The sequence below is a fragment of the Lemur catta genome, chromosome 4, assembly GCF_020740605.2.
Source record: "Lemur catta isolate mLemCat1 chromosome 4, mLemCat1.pri, whole genome shotgun sequence".
Classification (NCBI taxonomy): Eukaryota; Metazoa; Chordata; class Mammalia; order Primates; family Lemuridae; genus Lemur; species Lemur catta.
Window position 1 is genome coordinate 71,698,854 of NC_059131.1, and position 17,194 is coordinate 71,716,047.

Below are 17,194 nucleotides of genomic sequence, written 5' to 3' on the forward strand. Positions count from 1 at the left end.
CCTTGTCCATAATTATTACTATAATGATTTTTAAAAAAAGGTTTTTTTTCAGGCAACTGTGATAAATTATTGTACATATCTGGAAGAGAGGTGGTGGGGTCCTGTCTACAGCGAAAGTGATGACCTCTTTCTTAGGGGAGGTAGAGAAGGAAATGTCCCCTACCTCCTCAGGTCTGACTCCTGATTAAGTGGCTTCCACTCAACAAATGAAGACCATTAATCCTTTCCCGTGCAGGGAATTGAGGGTAAAGGAGAGGGAGCAGCAAGTCAATGAAGTGCTTTGAAGGGGAGATCATGACAACTGCTCATCCTCTGCCCTGGCTCTGGAGGGTCTGACCCAGGCCACACCCCCTCGCTGGGGACAGAAGACTACCCAGTACTCTGCCCTACACCAGGGCTCTGCCCAGGAAGACAGCGTGTGAAAGGGTCTAGGCTGCCCTTTCAGGTCAGGAAGAGGAGGTGGCAATGGACACAATGATGCACCAGTGGACTTGTTGGCCACCCCTGGTCCACCGCCAAGGCTAGTTACACAGGCATCCAGGCACTCTGGCCCTGCGAGCTCCGGGAAGCAGCCCCGAGACTCAGAGCAAGGAACCACAGGCCTAACTGGCCCTGCTGAAGGGACACCCAGAACAACCCAACACTGGGCTCCTCAATTCCTACGCTCCAGCTCAAGACTCCCATCCACACAGCTAAACATTACCGTGTGTGTGTATGTATATGTGTGTGGCGGCAGGGGATGGGGGGGAGGGCTGCAGGGGAGCACTGCTGCACCACCTGCCTGCGGGTTCAGGGCATGCAGGGGACCCTAAGCCTAGTATGTGAGCCCAGACCAAAAAGGGTTAAGGGCTCTGGCTCCCCCTTCCTCCCATTCTCCCAACATGCTCCACCCTCCTGGGGCACTAGAAGGTTTTGCGATGAATAGCACGAGAGCCATCCTCTTCATACTCCTTTTTGGACACCCACATCTTCTTAAAAGTGTCCAGCGAGGCCAGGATGGAGCCACTGTGAGGACGGAGGGATAGTATTCTTGTGGACCTGTGGGCTGAGTCGACCGCCCTCCCTGGGCACTCAGAGCTCCCTTTCCCTTACCTGGGAGGGAAATCCACCCACCTCCACCTGGCCTGGGCCAACCCTGGGAGAAGCGTCCAGGGCAAAATGGTCTCCTCCCAGAGCCCTCCCCTTGAGCCCCGCCTCACCCAATCCACGTGGAGTACAGCCGTTCCTGGGGGGCTGAGATCTAGAGGGGACAAGTGGCCATGTAAGTGCCCGGTCCCCACACAGCAGCCACCCTCCCAGCCTAGGGGGCATCTCTCCAGGGCCGAGGTCAGGCAGCCAGGGCCGAAGCTGGGAGTGGGCATAGCCAAACCAGGAGGAGCAGGGCTGGGTGAGCATGGACGGGAGAGGGAGTCTAGAGGTGGCATATGCCCTTCCTCCCTCCCCAGGCCAAGGTTGCCCAGCACTCCTGGTGCCCTAACGGAACTCTCAGGAACCTCACCTTGATTTTGACATCCTTCGGGGCAAGCTTCTTCACTTCACTTAGTAATCGGTCACCAAAACCTGTGAACACAAGACTGAAGCCTGTGAACACAAGGGTGGCAGAGCTGGGGACCCACGTCCGACCTCCTTGCTACTAGCCCCCCGCATCCAGCCTCCAGCCCCCTCCCCACCAGTTGCTGCTGTCCCTCTCAGCAGTTCTCCCCAGAATTAAGGGCAGGGATGAGCCACCCCAAGGCAGAAAAGATCCAGCTCCATAGCTGCGGGTGGGCCCAGCTTCCTCAGAGAGGCCACATGAGACAAAACCCCAAGTCACACTGTTCTACCTGACCCCGCATGCTTTCTCAACTGATACCCCATAATACATTCAGAGGAAATAAAATTTAATTTTAATGCTCACTGAGCACTACCAAAAAGCCAATAGAAAATGGTCATGTCCATGCTCTGCGGGGGGGGGGGGGGCACAGTCTCTGAGGGTCCAGCTGCCCTTGGCCTTGTTTGACCACCTCCACCTCCTAAACCACAGTACCTTTGAAAAGTGTTGAGCCACCCGAGAGCACGATGTTGGCAAATAGTGTCCGGCGAAGGTCCATGTCGGACTTGTGGATGGAGAAGGCCAGCACCTCATGGAGCCCCTCACTCTCCTCCCCCACCAGGTCCGGCTGGAACAGCAGCTCGGGAGCCCGGAATCGTGCAGGCCCCACCTTTGGAGCACAAGGTTGAGGCAGAGAGGTACCCCAGGAAGCCAGGCCTCCTTTTCCTCCAGGCCTAACACTGCTGCCCCCCTAGTGCCAGGCCTGGCCACTTACATCGAGCATGCTGCCATCTGGCAAGGTGTACTGCACCTTCTCTGTCTCCAGAGCCTCGTCCTTCTGCGGGTTGATGGACAGGTAGCAGGCTCGCTGTGGGGGCAGGGACGCAACCCTCAGAAGGCTGCAGCCAGGATACCCACAGCCCAGGGCTCAACCTTGGTCCCACCCCCCTTTCTCCACCCCGACCAGATTGTATCCATACCCTCCTGCCCCTCGTCACCTCTTTGATGGTCCGGACAACCTCAAATTCAGCTGAGGTGTGAAAGTCGACCCCTTCCTTACGCAGCAGCAGCCGGAGATAGCGGGAGACATCACGGCCAGCAATGTCCACCCGCATGATGGAGTGTGGCATGGCAAAGCCCTCATAGATGGGGACTGCGTGAGTGACCCCGTCCCCAGAGTCTAAAACCACTCCTGTCGTGCGTCCTGTTGCGTACCTGTCACCAGGTCAGCATCCCTCACCTCAGCCACTGAGGCACAGGGACCTCCTCACCCCGAAAGGGACCCTGGGAATTTGCATTAGCTAGTCTGAAAAAGGGACATGAGGAACTCCCTAAAGGGATAGTCATCAAGGGGCTGTTTCTCCAAGGAAGTCAGATGCCTGGTCATCACAAGTAGGAGGACAACACAGGGAGGACGAGGACTCGGGAGCCCAGGGTTTAGGGCGCACTCACAGACTGAGCACGGCCTGCATGGAGATGAACAGGGCCGGCACGTTGAAGGTCTCAAAGAACACCTCTGCTGCTTTCTCCCGGTTCTTACTTGGGTTGAGTGGGGCCTCCGTTAGAAGAACAGGATGCTACAGGAGACGGGAGGATAACGGGCATGCACAAAGGCAACATGCTAGGCCCTAAAACGATCTTTCCAGAGAGCCAGGGCCCCCACTATGAGCCTAGGTAGTTGCAGACTCCTTTCCTTCCTGAGGGCACCATCCCATTATTTGCCTGCAGTTACTCTTCCAAAGATCTAGGTCTTTCTGGAAAATTTTGCCTGGCAGCCGCTGGCTATATATATACACCCAGACACACAGTGAAAAGGCATGTTCCCCTCCCAACATGCAGAGAGGAAATGTGGGAGCCCGACCAGGAAGGAAGCAGAGGAGGGAGTTCAGAGCCTGGTGGGAGGGGCTGGCTGCCACACCTCCTCGGAGAAGGTCTGCAGCTGATCCTTGGAGTAGACATACTGCCAGATGCGCTCCATGTCGTTCCAGTCCCGCACCACGCCATGCTCCATGGGATAGCGGATGGCCAGCAGCCCCCGGTGCTCCTGGGGAGGGGGTGGGATGGCCAGATGTGGCACCAGGGCCCTCACCCAGCAGTTGCTGCCAATGCTTCTGGAAGCTGCCCCCCACCTGCCCTGACTAGAACCTTCCTGTTCACTGGGTGTCCTCAGCACAGCTTCATCCATCTAGCAGCTTCTCCAGCCCCTCCCATCCCACAGCCCACGGCCATGCTTCTCGCTCCTCCACTCTTAATGGTGCATGCTCCCCATCCTCTCCTTGCACACTGCCAACTTCCATCCCCACCACTTCCTGTCAGCACCAGTGCCTCCTCCTGGCTGATCCAACATGGCCTCTCCTGCACCCACCACCCCACCGCCAGCCAGCCCTTCATCGGGTTCTCGACAGCCCCCTGCACCCACATGCTGCCTCCGCCTGCCCTGTGATGTCTCCCCAGGTGCACCTCTTCTTGCTGAGCACTACTAAGCTCCTCTCAGCCACCTTGACTGCTACTGACTGCATCTCCTGAGAGCCCCACATCTGCACCACCAGCTCATGCCTCCCCTCTCCAGGCCCAGAACCATGCCCCATGCATGCTCCAGCACCCCAGGCTGTGTTCCCCAAATGCCCAAACTGCGCTTGCCCAAATCTCCCCACACCCTTGTCTGCTCTTCCTGAGGTTCTGATCTGGCCCTGCAGCCCCTAGGTAGGTCACCCCAGACAGAACATGAGAGGCAGCCCCCTCGTCAGAGCAGTCAGCAAGTCTGGGTGATTCTGACTCTTAAGTCCCTTTTGAATCAGTTCTTTCCTCTGTAGCTTCCAAATAGCTTCTAAAAGACAGGATATGATGAGGTCTACTCATGTTCCCTAGAACATGAACCGTCACTCTATCTCACAGAGGAGAGGTGCACAGTGCAGCGATCCACAGCTAGTATATAATGGGGACCAAGATGGCATCTGCAGAGGCCTGAGAACAGAGCCCTCTGACCACTGGCCAGTGCCCCTGTGACTGAGGACCCAAACCTAGGGAAAGGTAGGCCCCACAGTGTTACCTCTGCTTTTGGTCCAATGAAGAGGTCCCCTTCCAGGGCTCCAGCCATCACCCGCATGTGCTTAGGCCGCCCAACACTGTGAGGACATAAAATCAGTGGGGTGGGCAGGGGCCATGGCTGAGCTTGTGTCCAGGAAAACCAAAGTCCAACTCCAATGGTCCGGAGGGTAACTGTCCTCTAAAGCACCAGGACTTGGCCATGGGGCACAGGTCGGAACTGGGGCCTGGGGGATATGGATACGGACCTACAGAGTAGGCCTTGGCAAGACAGGAAGCTCAGGGCCGGAAGGAACGATGTCCCTCCCACTGAGAGCTGAAATCCCAGCTTCCATGGCCCAGACCTGGCAGAGGGTCAGGCTCCTGCAGCCACAATGACTCAGCCCACGCTCTTGACTTCAGAGGGGCCGACTGCTCTCACCGGCAGCAGTCAGGGCTTCCCTGCACAGCCCTCTCTCACTCAGAGGATGCTGCCCCTTCCCATTGTGAGAGCTACCAGAACAGAGTCAGTTCTCGGAAACTGTAAGATCTGATGAACTACCATTCCAAAATTTGACCCAAGCTCCCCACACATTAACAGGAACCTTTGATTAGAGTTCAGAGAGGAAAGTAGAAGCTAAGGTGCTCTATGCTGGCTCTGTCCACAGACCAGGCCTGGGGCCTATGGCCAAGCCACTTTGGGGGCCTTAGGGGCTTCCTCTGCCCCCTGCCTTTAGGACAATAATTCCAAAGCCTCCAGGATTTGGGAAGAGGCACTCCTGAGGGAAACTTTCCTGATAGGCTAGGGTGGCCTAAGGAGCACTCCAGGCTCTCTCTGGGTTTGCACCTCCCTCTTATTCCTGCCACTACAAGCACTATCCAGGGAAAGACCTCCCTTGACTGAAACAAAACATTTTCTAGAGTCTGAAAATAAATAAGCCCTGAAAAAAACATTTCTAGAGAGGAAGGGCTGGCTGGGAGTTATAACTCCCTATTTATTCTGCTCCAAGCTTAGGTCTCCCTTTGGAGATATCTCCCTTTTATTCTGCAGCTGCTACCACACCCCACCTCAGGGGAATGCTGGCTGCTTCTCCTCACTGGCTCAAGGAGAGACCAAATGAGACTCCAAAGAGGAAGAGGAAACCCTGAGCACCTGCCTTGCCCTTTCAAGCTCTCTGGGTAGTGTCAACCTCACAAATTTCATGTTTTTCCTTACAGGTAGGGGCAAGAGTTGTCCTCAAAGACAGCTGTGACACAGGGCCAATGTTCTCAAGGGAAGTAAACAAAAGGCGTAGGGCTGCTGCCTGAGCCAACACTTACTAGTTTGGGAAACAGTACTTTGGAATCTGGTCTCCTGCAAAGCCAGCCTTGATCACCCCTGAACCCTGCAAGGAAAAACAATGTTTAGCTCCCAACATTCACCTCCAGATGAAGATAGTGCTCTGGAGGGGAGAGAGCTCGCTGCCCCTTCAAGGCAGGTGGGGCAGGAAGCCAGAGACCCTGCCAAGAGGACAAGATCACTTACAAGCATACCAGTGGTTCTAAACCGGGGGCAATTTTTTATCCCTGAGCCCTAGGAATACTTGGCAATGTCTGGCAACTGGGGAGGGAGGCATGTGAGGCGCGGTGCTGGTATCTAGTGGTAGAAGCCAGAGATGCTGCTAAACATCCTACAACGCACAGGCCAGACTCCACTAATTATCCAGCCCAGAATGCCAATAGCAGAGAGATTGAGAAACCACCAAGTACATTCTCTTCTGCACACTCAAGTACCAGCTCTATGCAGTAGGATTCCATGGTACAAGCTACTCTCAAAAGACAGTGAGAAGAAACCTCTCAGCATGTTTTTCTTTCCCAACAGCTCCCCCCGCCTCCCCAGCAGACATGGACCACATACAGGGCTTGCTGGGGAAGACCACTGGGTGCATGGGACAACTGGCACCTTTCCTCCAGTGGCTTCCTTAGAGACTACAAGGAGAATGTCTTGATTCTGCCACTGCTCCTGCCTAGAAGCTGGACTTAGGGTTTCCAAAACAACCTTGTATTTTAGAAACCTCTCACCCAGAGAAGGAACCAGCTTCTCAAACCCGCTTCCCACCAATCTTCATCACAACCCTCCAGGTCTAGCAGAAATAAACACCTACAAGTTACAGAGTAGGGGCTGGAAGCCCGGAGGGGCCAAGCAGTTGCTTTCTGAACTCATAAGCCTGTTGATTAGCCTTCATGAATTATTTGCCCAACAAGAAAGGAAGTAGCCTGGTCCTTCCTATAGCCTCCTGGAGAGCTGGTGTGACAGCACATCCCCAAGCCCAGTTCTAGGCTCCTTATTAAACATCCCCTGCTGTGACTCAGGTGAGCCCACACGGGTACTCCCAAAAAAGACAGCCATTCAGGGACCCTACAGGGTCATGTGGGAGGGAGACAGATCCCAGAATGAGCAGAAGTGAGTCATTATCAAAAAACTTCACGGTCCCCACTGCAGAGGCGGGTACCCAGCTAGGGACAGGTCCATAGACCCGGGCCCTTATTTTCTTCCCATGTCAGGGCTCTGAGGCCAGAAATTCCCCCAGGGCAGCTGAAAGCAAGCCGAACCCCAGTGCTGAAGGACAAGGCCACAGGAAGCCAGATATCTTTCTTCTGAGGCTTCCAGACAATTACCCCAAACTGCTTGTCGGGCCTGGGAACAGTGGCTCTAAATTCTTCCTGCTGGCAGTGGAATTTCTGCTCAGCACAGGGAGCCCCTCAGAAGGGGATCAAAGTAGCCAAAAGGTCAACCAAGTAGTGGTGGACATGTGGCTGGTAGAGAGTAACTTGCATTTTTCGCATTGGGGAGCAGCCCCCTGGGATGTGCTGTTGTTCAGATCACCTGGTCAACCCTCTCCAAAAGATGAGGCCAGCAGTGTGCAAAAGGGCAAATGCAAATCCCATCTCCACCAGGCAGCCAGAGCCAGGGCCGAAGGATGGGTAAAGGGGCTGGGGTCGAAACCTGCCCAGTGACTCCACTCTCAACAGAGAAGGGTCTGAAGTGCGCCGTCGCCGGCCTGACGCACAGGTGCACAGGTGCACCGGTTGGCCGCCCGGCTGTCACTCTAGCTCTCCCGGACTTCCCCGCCCGGCTCGGCGAGGGCTCAGGGAAGGGGCTCCGCGATGTCGGCGAGGGGGCTGGCCCCAAGGCCAGGGCTACAGGGCCAGGTGTGTGCGCGAGGCCCTGGGGCGAACCGAGCGGGCACGCCGGGCACAGCGGACGGGCAGTGAGCGGAGGAAGAGCCGAGACGGGCAGGGGTCCCTCCCCGAGCAGCCGCGTGCGCCCCCGGGGGCAGGGCGCCCGCCCTCCCCCTGGCTGCCGGGCCTCACATTGTCGATGACCACGGGCTGGTTGGCGATGATGTCGTAGGACTCCATGGCCGGGCCGGGCCGGCCCTGCCCAGCAGGCGGGCTGCAAGAGCGACCGACGGGCAGGCGGACACGGACGGCGGCGGCTCCAGACGCGGCGCCGCGCCCCTCCCATCCCCAGCGCGCAGCCTACGCGAGCCCGGCGGGGCTGTCTGGAGGGCGGGCCCCGTGGCCAATCACCGCTCCCACCTGGCCCGATTGACAGCAGACGCCTGGGGCCGACTGCGGGGCAGGGGGCGGGGCCTCCTGGGGCTGGCCAGCCAATTGAGGCCGTCCAGAAGAATAGCCGGGGCGTTGTCAAGGTAGGCTGAGCCGCGTCGGGGATGACGCCACGGCTCTGTTTTTAAAGGGGACGCGGGCGGTAGAACGTGGAGATGCGGACCGAGTCGGGCCCGTCACCCGTCCAGGAAGACGTCTTTCCCGCGCTCCAGCACCTCAGACCACGTTCTTTTGTGAGCCTACCTTTTCCGAGGAGGCAGTCCCTGGATATTTCACCCAAAGTATTTCTTTACTGAGCATTGAGGAGGATTCTTTTTTTTTTTTTTGAGACAGAGTCTGGCTCTGTTGCCCGGGCTAGAGTGAGTGCCATGGCGTCAGCGTAGCTCACAGCAACCTCAAACTCCTGGGCTTAAGCAATCCTTCTGCCTCAGCCTCCCGAGTAGCTGGGACTACAGGCATGCGCCACCATGCCCGGCTAATTTTTTCTATATATATTTTTAGTTGTCCAGCTAATTTCTTTCTATTTTTTTTTTTTAGTAAAGGCGGGGTCTCGCTCTTGCTCAGGCTGGTCTCGAACTCCTGAGTTCAAACGACCCGCCCGCCTCGGCCTCCCAAGTGCTAGGATTACAGGCGTGAGCCACCGCGCCCGGCCAGGAGGATTCCTTTCCTTGTAAAAATTACAGTTTTGTGGTAAATTGGTCCTGGCGTTGATGGAGTACCTGCTAAGTGCCTGCGGAACCCTTCTACCCACTTTACATAGGTTACATTCAATCTCTGCTGTTGTATTATTATTCCCATTTTACAGGTAAGGAAACCGAGGAGCCTCACACATAGGTAACCTGCCCAGGGTTACTGAGCTAGGCGGGCAGCCCGGGCCGCACTGGGTTCAGGCGCTGCAAGAGTATGAGATAGTTGAGTCCTAAATTCATTTACTAAAGGGACCCATAGTTATCTCTCTCTTTATATACCTCTCCTGCTAGACTGTGAGCTTAAACTTTGTAATATGGAAGCACAGTATCATACAGAAATGTGCAGAAATGTGGATGCGCTTGTATAACTGTCACTGAGTTCAAGAAACAGCGTGCCCGGGCGTGGTCTTGCGCGCCTGTAATCTCTGCTGCTTGGGACGCTGAGGTGGGAAGATAGCTTGAGCCCAGGAGTTCAAGGTTACAGTGAGCTATGATCGGCCCACTGCACTCTGGCCTGGGCAACAGAGTCAGACCTCCTTTCAAGGAGGCGGGGAGGGGAGGGGGCATGGCCAGCACCCCAGAAGCCCCATTCCTCTCAGTCACTGGCCTGTTCCTTGTCAGAGATGACTTATTTTTTATTTTTATTTTTTTTGAGACAGAGTCTCACTCTGTTGCCCAGGCTAGAGTGCCATGGCATCAGCCTAGCTCACAGCAACCTCAAACTCCTGGGCTCAAGCAATCCTCCTGCCTCAGCCTCCCAAGTAGCTGGGACTACAGGCATTGGCCACCATGCCTGGCTCATTTTTCTATATATATTTTTAGCTGTCTATATGATTTCTTTCTATTTTTTTAGTAGAGACAGGGTCTCGCTTTTGCTCAGGCTGGTCTTGAACTCCTGAGCTCCAATGATCCTCCTGCCTTGGCCTCGCAGAGTGCTAGGATTACAGGCGTGAGCCACTGCGCCCGGCCGATCTATAGTCTTCTTTTCCATAATATCTTTGTCTAGTTTGGTATCAAGGTAATGCTGGTCTCTAGTCTAGCTGGGGCGACAGAGCAAGACCCTGTTTCAAAAAAAAAAAAAAAAAAAGATAATACTGGTCTCATAGAATGAGTTGAGAAGTATTCCCTCATCTTCAATTTTTCTAGAAGAGTTTGAGTAGAATTGGTGATATTTCTTCCTTAAATATTGACAGAGTTTACCAGTAAAGCCATCTGGGCTTTGAGTTTTCTTTGTGGGAATGTTGTTACCCACAAATTCAATCTTTAAAATAGATGTGGAGCTATTCTGGTTATTTATTTCTTCTTAAGTAAGCTTTGTTAGTTTGTGTTTGTCATGAAATTTGTCCATTTTATTTAACTTGTCAAGTTTATTGGCAAAAAGTTGTTCATATTGTACACTTATTTTCCTTTTAACGTCTGTGGTATCTATAATGATGTCTATTCTCATTTCTGATATTGGCAATGTGTGGCTTCTATCTTTTTCCCTGATCAGTCTGGCTAGACATTTTTATATTTTATTGATTTTCTCAAAGAACCAGTTTTTGGTTTCATTGTTTTTCTTTCAATGATTTTTACATTTCAATGATTTTTACATTTTTAAAGCAGCAACAACAAAGAATATGTTACAGAGACATATGTGGCCTCCAAAGCGTAAAATATTTTCTGTCTGGTCTTTACAAAAAAAAATTTGTTGATTCTTGCTCTAGACCTGGGTGACTGCATAAAAATAGATGTTTTTCTCTCATGTCTAGATCCTCGACAGAGCTGCCTGGAAATGACAGAAATCAGGCAAAGGAAGTCTGATGAGCAGGTAAAGGCAATTAATGAATCGCCCACATGCCCCATGGTGCACCTAGGTTGCAAAGCAGCCCATATTCTCTTCCTCTGGTAATGGGAGGAGGTGGGAGAGAAGGGAAGGGGTGAGTGGGAGAGGAGGTGGTGAGGATTTTGGTAATGGGACTCATTAGAATTCAACAGTGGCCAGGAATGTTCAGGGGACTTTGTTGGCCTCTCATTTCATTGCCAATAAAATGAAGATGACTCTGGCCTGGTTTCACTGGGGGAGTGGAGGTGGGGAAGGTGGCAGCTTTGGAGACTAATGTGAAAACAGAACTGAGAGGACTTGCTTAGGGATGGGATAGATGGTGGCGAGAAAGAGAGGAGTCTGGAACGGAACCCCTGATTTCAGCCTGAGCAAGTGGAAAGATGGATTGGCTGCTGTGAAAGTTGTCAGAGTCAAAATGGAGTCACTGTGTCAAACTCTGACAAATGGAGTGGGGGAAGACCACAAAGGGCAGGTTTTTATGAAAATGTACCTGATAACAAGAACGATCACCAAAGAATCTGCAGAGGCCACAGCCTTGCACAAAGGCCACCACAACTTTACACAAAACATACTTTTGTGAGGACAGCTGCCCAGCAACTGCCTGTGTAACCTTGGATTGCTGCCACCCTTGTTATTGATCCTTGTAGCCAAGGATAATTGTCTTAAAACAACTTACATAACCCTCTTCATTTTTCCTTTAAAAACCTTTGTCTTCCTTTATCACCCTGAATCTATCCACATGTATTCCCACTGCAATGTCCATGCCTGAATAAATACCATTTTCTTTTAAAGAATCTTTCTCTGTCATTTAGGTTTGACACTGCTGAGATGAGGAAGATGGGGCGAGGTTACAGGAGTATGCTGTGGGGATCAAAAGTTAGGGGGGCTGGGCATGGTGGTACATACCTGTAGTCCCAGCTACTCAGGAGGCTGAGGCAGGAGGATTGCTTGAGCCCAGGAGTCTGAGGCTGCAGTGAGCTATGATGATGCCACCGCACTCTAGTCTGGGTGACAGAGTGAGACTTTGTCTCTTAAAATAAAGTTAGGGGGTTGTGCATCTTAAGTTTGGTGCTAGCCTATTTCCCCTACTTTGGTTTCTATTCACCCTCAGTGTTGTATGAAATCTTCTTGGTAAACAGCTTCCAAACGGCCCACACGGAGCCCAGTCCAGGGTCTTGCTCTACTGCAATCTTACCAATTTCCTTTCCCGTGGCTTCCCCACTGCTGGGTATTTGTTCTGATCTACCAGGACACATTTTCAGCACTTCCAAATTGAGGGTGGAGATTTTAGACCATCTTGGGCTGCCGAGTTTCCTCTTTACAAAGACCAGTAGCAGAAACGAAAGAGATGGAGCTGGGTTAGCATTTCTTTTTCTTTCTTTCTTTTTTTTTTTTTTTGAGACAGAGTCTCGCTCTGTTGCTCGGGTGAGAGTGAGTGCTGTGGCGTCAGCCTAGCTCACAGCAACCTCAAACTCCTGGGCTTAAGCGATCCTACTGCCTCAGCCTTCCGAGTAGCTGGGACTACAGGCATGCGCCACCATGCCCGGCTAATTTTTTCTATATGTATTTTTAGTTGGCCAGATAATTTCTTTCTATTTTTAGTAGAGACGGGGTCTTGCTCTTGCTCAGGCTGGTCTTGAACTCCTGACCTCGAGCGATCCACCCGCCTCGGCCTCCCAGAGTGCTAGGATTACAGACGTGAGCCACCACGCCCGGCCGCATTTATTTTTCTATTTACTGGTCGTTTGAATTTGGACATTTTCTGTCTTCTGGTTATACTGAGGGTGTTGGGGTTTGTGTTGTTTTATATAATCTTTCTGTTACTTTTTGTTCTAGTTTTATTTTTTGAAGGTATTTTAAAGAAATAAGCTTTCTGCTGCTGCCATTACTTGATGTTATGGATTGAATTGTGTTCCCCCCACATTCATATTTTGAAGTGCTAACTCCCCACCCCCCGTGCCTCAGCGTGTGACTGTGTCTGGAGATAGGGTGTTCACAGAGGTAATCAAGTTAAAATGAGTTTATTAGGGTGTCCCCTAATCCAATGTGACCTGTGTCCTTATAAGAGGAAATTTGGTTCTCAAGGAGAAGATGGCCACCTACAGGCCAAGTCCTGGAAGAGATCCTTCCCTCATGGCCCTCATAAAGAACTAACCCTGTTGGCATCTTGGTATCAGACTTCCAGCTTCCAGAACTGTGAGACAATACAGTGGAAATTTTTTTTTTGAGACAGTGTCTCACTCTGTCGCCCCGGTTAGAGTGCAGTGGTGTCATCACAGCTCACTGCAACCTCAAACTCCTGGGCTTAAATGATGCTCCTGCCTCAGCCTCCTGAATAGCTGGGACTACAGCCACCCACCACCAAATCCATATAATTTTTCTATTTTTAGTAGAGTTGGGGTCTCGCTCTTGCTCAGGCTGGTCTCGAACTCCTGAGCTCAAGCAATCCTCCTGCCTCAGCTTCCCAGAGTGCTAGGATTGCAGGTGTGAGCCACCTCGCCCGGCCCAGTGGAATCTTGAACAACATGGATTTGAACTGTACAGGTCCACTTATACATGAATTTTTTTCAGTAAAAGTTACATGGAGTGTGCCTGCCTCTCTTGCCTCCCCTTCCACCTCCTCCACCTCTTGTACCTCTGCCACCCCCTGAGACAGAAAGACCCACCCCCCTTCCTCCTCCTCCTCCTCAGCCTACTCAACATAAAGATGATGAGGATGAAGACCTTTATGATGATCCACTTCCACTTAATGAATAATAAATATATTTTCTCATCTTTGGGATTTTCTTAATAACATTTTCTCTAGCTACTTTATTGTGAGAATACACTATATAATACATGTAATATAGAAAATATGTGTTAATTGATGTTTATGTTATTGGTAAGGCCTTTGCTCAACAGTAGGCTATTAGTCATTATTAATTACTTTAGTAATTACAAAAATTACTAAAGTTTTTGGGGGAGTCAAAAGTTATATGTGGATTTTTGACTGTGTGGGGCATCAGCACCCCTAAGCTAACCCCGTGTTGCTCAAGGATCAGCTGGTACATTTCTTTGGTTTAAGCCACCTATTTTGTGGGACTTTGTTATGGCAGTCCTAGCAAACTAATACACCTGAGCTGCCCAGAATACTGCTGTTTAACTGTTTGTGTGACTTTCTGCCCACAAAAGATGTCCTCCATCCCAGCTACTGCACACAATGTGAGAACATGAGGGCTCAAGGGCAGGGCCAGCTACATAATTTGTGGGACCCAGTACAGAATAAAAATGCAGGAAAAAACTAGGTAAAAAAGCACAGTTAAAGGTGCTGAAATATAAAGATTTTTAGTTTGAAACTAGTTTAACACGTACAAAATGTAATGGGGAAGTAGCAATGCATGAGTAACCACACGGACGTTATCAATTGGTCTATGCTACTTTTGTTGTTATAATTTTATATAATACAATAAATAACAGCACTTTATTAGTGTGATATCTTGATTAATTTCACACTTTTCTGGCTACTTTAGCTACTTCCAATTCACTTAAGTTGATTTAGTTGAGTTTTTGTCACTCGCAACCTAAGAGTCCTGGTTAATATTCTACTGCCTTATGCTGCAGAACATGCAGGATTGAGGAAGGCACTAGAGAGCTAAGGGACGTGAGCAGAGAGGTTGTTAGTTCAGGGCCACCAGCATGCCCCTCCGTCCCTTCCTCCTTCGCACTGTAGAGCAACCCCACCCCCCACCCCACTTCTGGGTATGACTTCACAGACCCCTGGGTTCCGCAGCATCCTGAAGTGCTGGTGTTGAGTCTGAAGGCTGCTCAGAAGACTGGCTCCCCTGATGGTACACAGACTATGGCAAAGATGAGTGGAGCTGTGACCCTCTCCTTTGTTCTCCTCCTGATCCAAGGTACTGTCACAAGTATATTGTGGCAGCGAGAGAGAAACGTGAGACTTGCTGTGAGTCCAAATCAGGAAGGGGATCATGTACCCCTCCCACAGGTGTGGTGAATATAGGCTTTTGCCCTACCCTGCCTTCCTCACCACCCCAAATTTACCACTGATGTGTTGGAACCCCCAATTTGCCATTAGGGATTTGTAACTTGGGAGAAGGGAGTGACTTAAAAAGTTTTCCCAACTTTGAAGCTTTCTCAAAATCCAGTGCTCCATGACAGGGTAGTGTACATGTAGATTTTAACTTTTTATTTTACAAATTTTCAAACATATGCAAAAGATATATATATATATATATATATATATATATATATATATATATATACACAAAAATGTATATACAAAATATACCAAAAAAGATTGGTATAAAGAAACACCAACCTGGATTTATCTACACACACCCACACAATTTTTTAAAATAACAGCTTTATGGAGATATAATTCTTATACCATAAAATTCACCCTTTCAAAAATGTATAATTCAGCAGTTTTTAGTATATTTACAGAGTTGTGAACATTTTCTCCACCTTGAAGAGTCCCCTTGTACTACTTACTAGCAGTCACTCCCCATTCCCCATACTGTGTGCTCTATAGATGTGCCTGTTCTAGACATTCCATATAAGTGCAATCATATAATATGTGGACTTTGGTGACTGGCTTCTTTCACTTACTATGTTTTCAAGGTTCATCCATGTTGTAGCATGTGTCAGCACTTCATTCCTTTCCATGGCTGGGTAATATTCCATTGTATGCATATGCTACATTTTGTTTACCCATTCATCATTTGATAGACATTTGTTTTTTTCCACCATTTGGCTATTATGAATAGTGCTGTTATGAACATAGCACTTCAAAGTGAACATTAGATTTCCTTCCTCTATTTTTAGAGTCTCACCGCATTTGGAACCACTTTTGCTGTTTACTAATTGACTGACCACATTCCATGAAATTCTCTCAGATTAAAGATGTCAGAGCTGCAGAGAAAAGTAAAAGCTGTAGACACAGTTCTGATGGAGGAGGCTCCAGTATTGTTCTCCAATAATTAAGTGTACGAAAATCACAAAACTAAATAGTGCCCTCTGCCATGGAGGACAGCAGGTGCCTTATGCAAACATTAAGTGTCATATGGCCTAGGGGATGCATCACTTTAAATGATGAGACTGTCAGTCAGGGTGACAGCAGGAAAAGGGAGAAAGTAACTAGTCTGTCAGGATGTTTTAAAACCCAAAGGGTTTTTGTGACGTTTTGCTGCGCGGGCTTGCTAGATGACTTAAACTGGCATTGTATTGATTCTTAATGATTCACAAATATCTCAGCAAAAGGAAACTTTTTGTTGTTTTCATTTGCCAAAAAGCTGTCCCACCTGGAAGCAATATCCAATGCACCATTAGACCTGATGACCAATTTTCCTGTAAAGTTGAAAGCTGTCATGTGCCCAGACGGCTCAATTGCTCAATCTAGAGACTCAGTCTGTCGGTCAGGAAACCATGTGAAAATGACCTTTGCTACTGGTTTTGTGTTGGAACTTCAGATTCTTGCAGATAAATGCTCCATGACACTTAGAATAGGCAGGTGGTGTGACCCTGCCAACCCCTTTATTAGGGGATAGGTTTCTCCTTCCCAGTGGATTTCCACACTCCCCTGGGGCCAGAAAAAAGAATTAGCTTTGACCTTGAATCAAGGAAATGTGTCGGACACTGGGACACTGAGACATCATCACAGCTTCAAAAAGAAAAGCCTGATGAAGTGGGTTTCACTTGAAGAAAAAAAATAAAGAAAAAAGACTGAAATTATAGCTCAAAATCTCCATAGATGGCTACGATCTTTTAGCACAATTCATTCACATCCACGAGGTAGCACGTGAGTAACCGCAGAAGTCTTGAGATCAGTCCCTGAGGTCCCAGGGGAGATTCTTGACCCAGTCCACTTCCTTTGTACCTTCCTTTTTTTTCATTCATCAATAACAACATCAGGAATTCCTTGTGCTTAACAAACAGGTCAAGTAGGGACAGCTCAGGCCCTCTAAGCCCCTCCCAAATAGAGACCTGCAGTGTGGATCTGTGCAGAGTTTGCAATAGCATTTTGCCCTCTTCTCCGAACCAAGACAGCAACGCATTTCCAGAGTGGTCAGTCACTCCTTATCAGCATCATTCCTTAGGGAGGGGAAAGTTTCTCATTAAAAAACCTGAAATGTGTGACCATTTGCCATTCTCCCTCCGAAACTGAGCTCGAGCTCACCATCCTTGGAACCAGCATCACGTACTGCAGTTCACGATGGATAACAACACCGAATGATGATAAGAATGGGACACTTTTTAGTCTACAGATCATGTCGGCAAATTTTATGTGCATCCCCACCATCCTGTGACTTCCTGTGGGTTGTCCAGACCTCAGGCTAGAGAACCAAATCTACAGAACTGTACTGCCCGAGACAACTCAGCACTCACAGGGTAGAGCAGGCAATCGGCCCATGCCCCTCTCAAACTACCAAGGGTAAGAGTATGACTTAAAGAGAACTCATGCAGATCCAGGGGCAGGTTTAATCACAGCTAAGTCTATTTCCCCCACAGGTTCAA

At 50.0% G+C, this 17,194-nt stretch overlaps 1 protein-coding gene and 1 long non-coding RNA gene across 4 annotated transcripts; one reads left to right on the forward strand and one right to left on the reverse strand.

Moving 5' to 3' along the window:
- Positions 1-8,164, reverse strand: ACTR1B (actin related protein 1B). Of its 3 annotated transcripts, XM_045550167.1 has the most exons (11): positions 7,910-8,164; positions 5,876-5,940; positions 4,581-4,656; positions 3,450-3,575; positions 2,984-3,108; positions 2,530-2,746; positions 2,307-2,399; positions 2,027-2,201; positions 1,499-1,560; positions 1,200-1,240; positions 1-1,005 (listed from the first exon to the last, which is right to left on the reverse strand). In XM_045550167.1, exons 1-11 carry the CDS (start codon positions 7,955-7,957, stop codon positions 903-905), a joined length of 1,131 nt encoding a protein of 376 aa, XP_045406123.1. In that variant the 5' UTR covers positions 7,958-8,164; the 3' UTR covers positions 1-902. The 3 variants fall into 3 exon arrangements, with proteins under 3 accessions (XP_045406123.1, XP_045406122.1, XP_045406124.1); XM_045550166.1 differs by lacking the exon at positions 4,581-4,656 and having other exon boundaries at positions 7,910-8,083; XM_045550168.1 differs by lacking the exon at positions 5,876-5,940 and having other exon boundaries at positions 7,910-7,942.
- A 592-nt stretch (positions 8,165-8,756) lies between these two features.
- LOC123637223 lies at positions 8,757-11,472 on the forward strand. The gene is made up of 2 exons (XR_006734772.1): positions 8,757-8,972; positions 10,608-11,472. It is a non-coding gene; the product is annotated as an uncharacterized LOC123637223 (long non-coding RNA).
- Positions 11,473-17,194: the final 5,722 nt, after the last annotated feature.